Source organism: Azolla caroliniana, unplaced genomic scaffold (genome assembly GCF_043228905.1).
Source record: "Azolla caroliniana isolate FFs.n. ecotype wild unplaced genomic scaffold, voAzoCaro1.0.p SCAF_18, whole genome shotgun sequence".
NCBI classification, from domain to species: Eukaryota; Viridiplantae; Streptophyta; class Polypodiopsida; order Salviniales; family Salviniaceae; genus Azolla; species Azolla caroliniana.
The window spans coordinates 6,673,991-6,685,419 of NW_028230453.1; the positions used below are offsets into that span (position 1 = coordinate 6,673,991).

The following is an 11,429-nucleotide window of genomic DNA, read 5'->3' on the forward strand; positions in this document are numbered from 1 at the left end:
ATGAGAATATGTCAAACCTAGGATGGTGAATTCCCAAGCCATTCTTCTGTTTTTTTTTTCCCAAAAAAAGGCCATTCTTGTGTTTTTCTTTTCTTTTTTCCAAAATAAAGGTACTTTCCCATTAGTTAGGAATCTTGTGTTTTTCTTTTAACTTGTCATAGTTATATGTGTTTGGACACAAAAGTTTACATTTGTTTTTGGACGTATTGCAAGTTATATAGAATCTAGATTGTTGGTGGCTTTTTTCTTCCATCCCTTATTGTTGGTGAATTCTCAAGCCATTCTTGTGTTTTCCTTTTAACTTGATACAGTTATAATTTATAAAAGTTTACATTTGTTTTTTAGATGTATTGCAAGTTATCTAGATTGTAGGTGGTTTCTTTTTCCTTTTTCCTTTTTTTTTTTCAAAAAAAACTCCGTCCATTTAGTTGTAAAATTTTACTGATGAGAATGTTATATACAAATTCCAAGTGGGACGCAATAATTCCATCTTATGTGGAGGCCCACTTACTCAAGAAAGGGAGAGGACAACCATTGTTGGATGAAGGCTAATTGTTGTCTTTCGGCTCCATTGGTTCTGCTCGTGAGGCCATCATATTGGCTCTTTAGTGTGGCGACAACTTCACTCCATATCTCCTGCAGTAACATTGCCTGATGCACGATTTGATTGGAGAAGACTTGCCTACACTACTATTTCCAGAGAATCCAAAGTATTATTGGTCTTACCAATTCCAACACAACTTGAACTTTGGCATTAATAGGAGTTGAGTAGATATTGTCGGTGGAGGAAAACAATATCTCTTGTGCCTTTATCACCAATGTTATCCCCTCCTCCTAATGTTTATGTTTGTCAACTAGGGCCTGCCATGATATCCAACATACATTCCCCCACTTGATTGCACCTTGCATTTGGCATAATTGCATAGGCAACGAACCCCCCACCATATTTGATGGGTCTATGAGTAGTCCCACTGAGCGTGTTAGATTGATTTTGTTGCATTTGGGCACACTATACAATTAGGAGAGCTAAGGCTCCCACGCTGCCATTGGAATGTGGTAATTCGCCTACTGTGTTGTTGTTTTCCACAATTGTTGCCAAAACTTGGTAATAGTTGTACGGGGAATATGATGTGTGTCATATCTTTGCAACAACCGACACTCTGGTTGTTTGAGCAGCTACGATATGCCGATCCAATATAGTCGTAAATTGGAAGAAATGAATGGTTTTGTTTCCTCGGCCCGCATAAGGATCATGCACATCCATTGCAAAGGGTCTCAACTGACCTTACATAGCCATGTGTTTTCATGAGTACATGTGTGCCATTCTGGTTGTGCTTTGATTGGATTGTGATCTACAATCTACTTACGACCTGTATACGCGAGTACTCTCATTGCCATGTTTGATGTTGGTGCCTCATTATCTCTTAGTTCATGGCCTTGGATCCTATCCAATGTTTCCCTACCTCTTGAAATCAGAGAGCCCCTCCTCATTGCCTATCCACTTCTCAATTGTCATCCTTTAATTAGTAGCTTCCCCGAGCAATAGAGCATTCGTAATTTCCGATCTCATAGTCCATCCGCCCCTGATTCCATGGATTGTTGGTTTGATCTTGTAGTGGCAATGACATAAATTGCCTCCAACACTCTATACTCTTTCTTGGCCCTTCTGCATACCTTCAAAATTAAAATGAAATTAAATAAAGGGTGGTTGTCAATCATTCCTTACCCATGAGTGTGATGTTAATAACCTCTCATGAATTCTTCATTCAAACTATACACCTCTAAATTAAAGAGTTAACCAAAAATCAAGTGAAGATACTTGATAAGCTTGTCTACACACTTCAATAAATTAAATGTAAAGAAATCACAAAGGGTCAAACATCCTGCTTCACTTGGTTATAAATCATGCTAATACACGTGCATAAGGACTTATATTAAACCACTTAAGCCTTAAGTAACAATGATTAAGATAACAATGGAGATTAAGGAGATTGCGAACGAGAACTCTAGTCTAAGTGATGACAAAGTGAAGATGAAGCCCTTGGAAGGCACTAAAATGACCTTTGTATTCTTTTCCATTGCTTTAGGCCTTTTTACACTAAATGGCCACCATGCATTACATTCTAGGTTTTCATTTCTTGCCCTCATTTCCTAGAACTTAAGCTTGCATCTGAATGTATGCAATCCAACTACCAGAAAATGGCTACATGATACATACCCTCGGGCCTCAATACACCTACATTATCAACATTCTTTGCAAGAATGCTTCATAATGCATACATTTATGCGATCCAACTAAATTTCATATTGATCTATATTGTACAGATTAAAAGATATGACCACAAATTTGTTCAACTATACTAATTTCATGCATCATAATTTAAGAGTTCTACTATGAACATATCCTTTCTAGTGAGACATGTCCTTTCCTTCACTAATGTTGATAGTCAATGCTTTAATACCTAATACAAAGAAAGATCTTTATTACCTCTTATTGTTGTTAGTGTATTCTTTTTCCAATTTACGTTGATGCTTGCACTGTAGAGCAAGAATTATAATACAATTTTCACAAGTTCTGATTATAAATACAACCTCACAACACTAAAGCTAAGCTAGTGAACAAGCACAAGTATTTATCATCAAATTTATTTCAACAGATGATGAAAACTATAGTCTATGGCATATAAATGGTAATAGAACCAAAATGCCAAAACCATAGCTTCTAGTTTTCATGCTTTGCACAATCATTTATTTGATTATGCAGAAAGCATATAGTTCTACAAATATTAATTACACAAATGCCAACCATTTCTTTTTAGCATCCCTTGGAACCCTTTTTGGTGCTCATAATATAGACTTATTTAAAAGAGTAGATAGATGGAAAACATATAGTTTTACAAATAGCTGTTTACAAATGCCAACCGCAGCCTTTCCAGCACCTTTCTTTCTGATGCTTGAAGTGCCAAACTTTGAAGGTATTTGTGTTGCTTTTGAGTCAGAGGAAAAGCAGGAGTCTGCCTTCGGCAAACCTGAAAAAGCATGTCATAAAAAAAGGGGCAGTTCTTTGAACCAATCCCTCTTATCGAATGCATACAATCTTTTCTTAGTATGACTACGTGTTTGATTTACCTATATATCAAAATACATCTCCTGATACATATGCTCATTCCGCACTGGACCAGGCTCTGTATTGGTCAACTGAGGCTATTTTTACAATTATGTAAAACATATGCCCCTCAACCATAACCAACAAAAATGATAAAAAAAAAACCACTCCAACATTCTCCCTTGTTTGCTTAAGACATTGCAAACAAATTCTGTGGTGCTTTTCATTTTTATATCTTTTATTACAAAGCTCTATTGAACTCTCATCCTTTGAGGTTGCTTAATCGTCCTTGAGCAGTCTCTCGAGAGGCTTTAGAACACCTGTAAGCTCTGAGAAGGATGGGCGTAACGTAGGCTCACTGTTCCATAAAAAGATGGGTTATTCAATAAATTTCAGCCTCTGCTCTGTCATGCATTATGTATGTTGTGAACGACGAGAATAAAATAGAAAAGTACTATCCATGCATCATTGAAATACTAAACCAGAAAAAATAATTGCAATCTATAACGGACCTTTGCCAACAGCTTGAAATGATTCGAGATACACACGGATCGACATTGTTTGGAATTTCAAGCCGACGATTCTGGAATCCAACTGCCCCAACCACTTGCATGGGATTCATTCCATTCCAAGGTTGTTGTAAGGTGCATAGTTCCCACAGAATGACACCAAAGCTGTAGACATCACATCTGCAGAACAAACAGCGGAAGCATGTGTGTCATTCAAACTAAATTTCTGGTAATGCAGCAGGTGACTTTTAAATGTTTTGAGCAAATGTCAACGTAAAAGAAAGCAGAGAGATATTAATATCTATTTAAACAAACAAAAAACAAGAAACACAAACCTCAAGTCACAATACTCCAAAACAAAGGACCATACCTTCCTCAGATTTTAATAGCGTTTCTGGGTTACAAATTAAGTGCATGTGAGTGAGAATTAATGGAAAAGAGACATGCCAGAGGCAAGGAAAAAGAAGTATAATTGGTTTTCTCAACCATTTCATGAATAGCACATGGAACCCCTATTCTAGTCACATGGATTGCATCATCAGTGTGCTCGAGTAGGTGAAGCTTCATATATTTCTAAGTTTATCAACCACGGTCGACCACATTAAGTCTCTTTCATTTCTAAGGAAACTCATGCAGAATGTTGTACGAGTTTGAGTGCTTTTTAAGGACAAATGATAAAAGAAGAAAAGCACCACAACAAAACAAATAATTTGTTACATGAAGATCACACAAAAAACGCAATGTTTTGGAAGATAAAAGTAAACAACACACAAACACAAATGCATAAATATGGGGTGCTTCCTTTCCTATTATTTAATCAAGCAAGAGTAGCATTTGAAAAGCAATGATAATTTGCTCACTCAAATCGGTCCTCCCTAGTCCCCAACCTACCTCTTGCTCTAAGGGAGATTGTTTGGTCCATTTATTAATCATGGAAAAACCCCAACAAAATAACTCATCGCATGATAATAAGCATCCCTAACCATTGATGCATCTGGCCCAAGTTTTTCTTTACTCTTAATGGTGCATTACCCATTTACTAGCCTGTGGAAAACTGTGACAACACAAAATAAGAAAGGCTTACTTCTCGTTTGAAGGCTCATTCCGAAGTACTTCAGGTGCCATCCACTCTGGCTGTATAGCAAACAGATAAGATTAGTATATTTCAATTAAAAAAAGTTGGGTGCAAAACAAATGTCCTGAAAACTATGAGTCTTGGCATTAGTTCAAATGCAACATACAACTTTAGCAAAGAATTCCAATACGAGAATTGCTTACAGTTCCAGCAGTTGATTTTGTAGAGAGGAAGGTATGGTGTTTCAAGCGGGACAAGCCAAAATCACACACCTGCAATATGATACAAAATAAGAACGAGAAAGGAAGAGAAAGACATTTGTGATCAGTTGAAGGATTGATCATTAAAGACCACAGAAATTAAATGAAGTAGACTGACTTTAGCTAAATATCAATTAGTTCCCACAATTACTCAATTAATCTACATAAGACACCATCCCATCTCTAGATATAACTTTACTACCTTCGATATGCAGATAATTCAAAATGAATTTTTCTTTTATTTTATTCTCTTGCATGAGAATGCACATCTACAAACTGACTGCAAGATAATTTCAAAAATGCTTTGAAGTGAATGCAAACTTAGCAACAACAAAAGTATGCACAACAGCAAATTTCAAGCTCACAAACCTTCACAACCCAGTTCTTATCAACAAGAAGGTTTGGAGATTTCAAATCTCGATGAACAATAATGGGCTTGCTTGTGTGGAGATAATTCATGCCTTCAACCTATCAAAGATGCACGTGATCAGAGTGTAGGAAGCGTAAAAATAGCACCAAAATTAGACAGTTCAGCATACAAAAACCTACAACATCCAGAGCCATCTTGAGCCGCAATTTCTCATCAAGTTGACAGTTAGGTCGATGTAGCAATCTGAACAAACTTCCCCTGTTCAAATTTGAACTTAATAAGGTCAACAAGTTTAACCTATTTCACAATGAATAATTGATAGAGGTATACCTAGGCAAGTATTCAGTCACAATTGAAAGGTTAGGAGGGCGAGTTACAGCACCAACAAATAGTACTACATTGGGATGTTGCATACGACGCATTATTCGAACCTGAAGAACACAGAAGTATAGATATATGAAAGCAACTCTACAATGTCTTCTATAAAACTCTATTTAATACAGCCAACATTTCACCTCACTAATAAACTCATCAAGAGCATCTCCAAGAAAGTCTTGGTCAAGGAATTTTTTAACAGCCACTTCCTGCATGAGACACATCCACATCATCAACATGATTGAACTATCATCCCGTTGCATTATATTTTGACCAAAACGAAGTTTATTTCTAAGCAAAATAGAATTACTGCTCATTAGATGCTTATCTCAATATATGACATCCAATATGCTCATTAATCTATTCAGTAATTAGTGATGTAATGAATCCAGGATTGAACATAAAAACCCAGAGCTGTTAGACAGTAAGAGAGGGAATACCATCCCACGCCAATCTCCATGATGGACCTCGCCATATGAGCCTGTCACCAAAAAGAATTAAAGATTCATTTATACAAGAAATATATCCGATGCTTATCTATAAAAAGAAATGCATGCTTGCGCAGAATATTACCTAATCCAATCCTCATCCCAATCTCAATCTCTTCCCATGGAATTTCCCACCCTGCTACATCTTCTAGCATGGTATCTCCATTTTCATTGACACGCCTCTTCCTTAATCTTTCATGAATATTCTGCATCTGAATTTCTGCCTCATCTTCACCATTCATGTTCTGAATAAGATTTCTATGCATGCCCCATTCTTTGTTATTACTGGAACTCATATTAGCTACTGAAGTATCTCCAGTAGCACATGGGAGAAAAGGTGAATCTACAGCTGAGTAACAATCTGAGAACTTAGATGTGGATTTTCCTGCTGAAATAATGCTTGTTTCAGAGGCATCATCTGGATACTGAATGGTATTTCTTGATTCACCAGACAGAAAGAGAATTCCTTTTTCCTGATGTCCATTTGAGGTTACCATAGTGTCATTTACTAGTTTCGCTCTGCATTCCCTGTTATACAAGTCAGCAGTACTCTTAGGTCGGTGTCCACCAATTAAGAGATTCTGAGCCTTGTCTATTTGAGAAAAAAGCTCTTCCACAAGAGCAGCGTTCTCAAAAAGATCAATAGTTGTTGCAGTTCCAGCTACTTCAGCAGGTAACAAAGTGCCAGGTGCACCCATTAAGTCAATAATAAACTCCCTGCATTTCAAATAAGTAAAAAAAAAATTAGTTTACAAAAAAATTTCAAGAGCTTATTTTAAGTGAGTCGTGTTTAAGCTGGAGTAAATTATTGAATATATATATATATATGAGACCACACCCAAGTATTAAATATAATCGGCATTGAATATGATGGTGATGATATTTATTTATCACTATAATTAGTTATGCATACCTTCGTCAGAAAAATCATCAATGATAAGATCATGCCATAAGAAAGGGAACATCAACTACATTTATACAAAAGTAATTTCTGATTCACCAAATGCTTCACCCGAGAACAACCATATGAACCACCCCCATACAATAACTTCCACACGTGGAGGGAAGAGGTGGAGTGGGCATAAAAATTTAGCGCATGAAAACAATCAAAATTTATTTCACTATTACAAGGTACTAAAAATCAAGCCCCTAATCTTAAAGATGGAAGATGCTTTGAAAAAAAAATCGGAAATCCAGAAGACATTGATATAACATCATGCTTCATGATTCATCATCTACCTCAAATTTCAACTCCTTCATTCTCATCAACACATTTAGAATTTCAATCTGCCCATAGTTGCAGTCATCAATAGTATTCTCGAGTAAATCATACCAATCATGTAGATAAAGGATTCTTATACAATCAACATTTACTGATTGACCATGTACATTTAAAAGTATGAATCCAACTTCAAGCAAGGCCAATCACTCCATTTCATTTCAAGCAAGCTCCAATAAAGATATTGTCAAATTTCATTTCCAATACAAACTGCATCACAGAAAAATTGTGTCATATGAAACTTAACTGTTTCGTATGAAGCATGAAACAGAATAAACTTTTACTATTTATTTATTTCCTAGGAGGGAGTGGCAATCTCAATTTTTTCTCTTTCTTTATCTAAATCCTATAGACCATTAGGAAATATCATACATAATGTTATTTATTTTATGAAACCATGTCTTGTATGTTTTGAAACAAAAGGGGACTCTGAAATGAAACCTCATAACACTGGAGACGCAACACAGACACACACACACTCAAACAAATTTTAAGATGTGAAGAGTCACAATCACAGTTCCAAACCTTTCAGACTCGAGCTTGATAATATTGACTGCTCCTTCATCTGTTCCCGTGTAATGACTGCCTTTAACTAGTCTGCATGGAATGCCCACATGATCTGCCAACACCTGAACCATCAAAATACCATTAGCAGAAAGCCTCCGCACAATTATTAATTAAATTAACAAATTTCTTTTTATAATTGAAAGTCTAACTTTTAATAGTTATGAGAGTCACTGTATAAAATACTAGTAATAACAGTATCATAAGTACCTTGAACAACAATGCTCGATGTCGAGACATCCCGATTTTAAGACTCCCAAGAGGTAAAACAATATTATTCAGCGATGTCCTCAGCTCATAGCTTTTACTCACCCATCTTCTATGGATATCATTTGCATCTACAACAGGTCCTCCCATATGTTGAACAACAAGGTCTGCAATATTTTGAGCAAGGTCACTGGATTGTGGACTAATCCCACTCATTCCACAATCAAGAGCAAGACAAAGGGCAGCTTGTTCGAGATGTACAAGATCTGGATCTATTGCTCTGTTGACTAAAACCACTTCATAACCAAGAACCCCTGTTGAAGGAGTATTTTGAAGATGCACCAGAGAGGGCATTTTCTCAGTGGTACCAAAGTCTGAAACCACTCCATAGACATCATAAAATCCATCCACAACCTTCTCACCATAGTCGAGCACATTGTAATTCTGCACAACAAAAACCTACAAAGGTCACCTTCCAGCCATGAAAAAATGACAAAAATTATGTCAAGATTACAAAAACCTAAAATCCTTGATTCCTCTCCTTTACTGGTTCACTCTTGTAAATCCAGTTGGATGAACACAAACTTCATACCTTGACGCCCTTAATGAAAAGTTAAACAAAAACCTCAAACAGTGATTTTGCAGCTTCTAGAAATGACTAATTTACATTTATTTCAACTATACAACCCCAATCTCAATTCATGTTGCTTTAACTAGACCCAAAAAGATGCACGCTTGATGCAATTCATGTTGCTTCAGAATTAGGATTTCAAATTATCAGAAATCTTTATGCTGATTTATTCACAATGCTATCAAAAACTGTGCTCATAAACCACCCAATTCCAGATATACTTATCCGAATGAAAACTACCATTATGTTGAAACATTCAAAATATCATGAAACAAAATGTGCATCACGCCCACAATTCAAGATCAAGGTTTCAATCAAGCACCCTCACATTGGGATATTGTCAGATTCAGAAGAATAGCATTAGAATATGTGCCCTTCAAAGACACTATCCGAGAATTGGCAAACGAAAGCCTCTGTATTAGAGGCATTATAAGATATAACCATCACCAAACACACTATTTGGAAGTAGGGTTTCGAATGAAGGAAGATCAAAAGTTTCGGACTAATTTAGAACAAAATACTCACTAATTTAGAATTAGGGTTCTTAAACAAAAGAACCTTTACAATGACTGTATTTACTTACCCAATATCGATGAGCAGTGGATTGAGCCGGGGCACCACGGGGAGAGGGAGGACGTCCAAGACTGATCCTTTTGGCCGCCCTAATCTGAAATGACTCAGGATCATCCACCTCATTCTGGCTAGACATACTAAGAGCCAAAGCTAGCTGAACTTGGTATTCTTCTTCATAGTAGTTGAAATTCCCGGGTTCTTCTACTGTTAAACGCGTTTGACTTGCACCCTCATTCCTTCCTTGAGAACCAGTTGAATTAGATGAAGAAGAGCTCGAATTCGCAGAAGGAGAAGAAGAATTCGATGGCCTAAAGCTGTGCCGGGCATTAGTTAACCATCCAGAGAATCCTGATGAGGCAGTAGCAGAAGTAGTGGCTGAAGAAGAAGAAGAAGATGGATCTTGATGGACTGCGATTGCAGGATTTCGCCCATCAAATGGTTCATGGCCCCCTCCTCCTCCTCCTCCTCCTCCTCCTCCTATGTGAAGCTTCCGCAGTATGTGTTTCATCAGAACAGAACAGAAGAAAGAAAAAAAAAAAGCACCGAAACCCTAAGTAGCTATCTATCCCCTGTAAATTCCTCGACTGTGCTTTTTCGCATCTGTTCCTTTTCTTTCTCTTCTCATGATTCTTTCTCTTCTCATGGTATTCAGTTGACTGTGTTTTGAAGAGGAGATAGCAATGGATCTGATGCAGGATAGAGAGAGAGAGAAGAGAGAGAAGAGAGAGAAGGGGGAGAGCTTTCAAAATCTTGCTTTTCTGTCTGACCTCTGAGAGAGAGAGAGAGAGAGAGAGAGAGAGAGAGAGAGAAACAGAGGAACAGAGAGAAACAGGGGAAGGGAATTTCATTTCATTGTCTTTGAAGTTTATATATAATTACATGGCCTGCCCTCCTCCATCCCTTCCAAATTTATACACATACCCTTCTTATAGTTCAAGAAGAAATTTTATATACATATGTATGTATAGATATATAGATATATAATATATGTATATAACCAGCACACCCTTGGGTCAACAAGCTTTAGCTAATATGTATGCACTCCACCATAAATATATGCATATGGCTTATCATGTCATTTACCATTCACGCCAAGCCACATTCATACCCCTCGGCCTGTAGTTGATTTTCGTCCACGCTGTTTTTTTAACACAGTCGTTTTTATTAAGAATCTTGTTAACCGTTTATCGATCCTGCATTCGTTGTTCCAAGATCTAGGATAATAGCTTGCAATCCGTTTATCGATTATGCGTTCGTTGTTCATGATTCGGGATATAGCTCGCAATCTATGGTATATGACGTTGAGTAAATCTACGCAATGAATGTAACCTAGACCACCAATGCATATGATAGACGACTTTCGTCAATGCAGTGATTATGAGCATGATTACCGACTGTTATTGTCAACATGAAATAAATGCAAGATAATTAGCTAAATTAGTGTTACCATTTATTGGACTAGGTTTTCATGCGAATAAAAAAAAAACTTTGTCAGCTATAGTTCATAAAACATAAAACCACTGTAATTTCTTCCACGTATAGTTACTGATGATATTTGTCCGTCCGGCTACATAGGCATACTTTTTGACTTTTTGCAGGACACGAGACGTGTGTTGTGATGTTAATTTTTTTAATGTGCATGTAATGATTTCAAGCATTTATTGATTTCTTCCCCGATCTCTTGAGAGTATTATGTCTGCCCAGTTGATGATTTCGAACATCGATTGTTTTCTTCCTTAATATGTGTTGATTTCAAGCATTTATTGTTTTCTTCCTTAACCTCTCGAGTATGTCCACATACTTACTAATTTGTTCATTCTCTCCCTCACTCCTCTCTCGACTACTATTACCAATCACCACCACTACTAATCCTCTGTCACATGATGTGGAGAAAACCTCAAGATTCCTTGTGCAGCACAAGAAATTCAATTTAAGTCATGTCTCGATCATAAATCCAACATTAGGCCTGACATAATTTCCATCATATTTGTT

At 36.8% G+C, this 11,429-nt stretch overlaps 1 protein-coding gene across 2 annotated transcripts; it reads right to left on the reverse strand.

Annotated features, from left to right (window-relative positions):
* Positions 1 to 2,834: 2,834 nt before the first annotated feature.
* Positions 2,835 to 9,968, reverse strand: LOC147852278 (serine/threonine-protein kinase EDR1-like). 2 transcript variants are annotated; one of them, XR_015531430.1, is made up of 13 exons: positions 9,448 to 9,968; positions 8,237 to 8,677; positions 7,988 to 8,091; positions 6,269 to 6,900; positions 6,136 to 6,176; positions 5,836 to 5,904; positions 5,651 to 5,751; positions 5,500 to 5,578; positions 5,320 to 5,418; positions 4,894 to 4,962; positions 4,700 to 4,745; positions 3,619 to 3,795; positions 2,835 to 3,464 (listed from the first exon to the last, which is right to left on the reverse strand). XR_015531430.1 is itself a non-coding variant. In XM_087333876.1 (13 exons), the coding sequence occupies exons 1-13, from the start codon at positions 9,943 to 9,945 to the stop codon at positions 3,386 to 3,388; spliced, it is 2,439 nt and encodes an 812-aa protein (XP_087190002.1). In that variant the 5' UTR covers positions 9,946 to 9,968; the 3' UTR covers positions 2,835 to 3,385. The 2 variants fall into 2 exon arrangements, 1 of the variants encoding a protein (XP_087190002.1); XM_087333876.1 differs by having other exon boundaries at positions 4,700 to 4,749.
* Between the last annotated feature and the right edge of the window lie 1,461 nt (positions 9,969 to 11,429).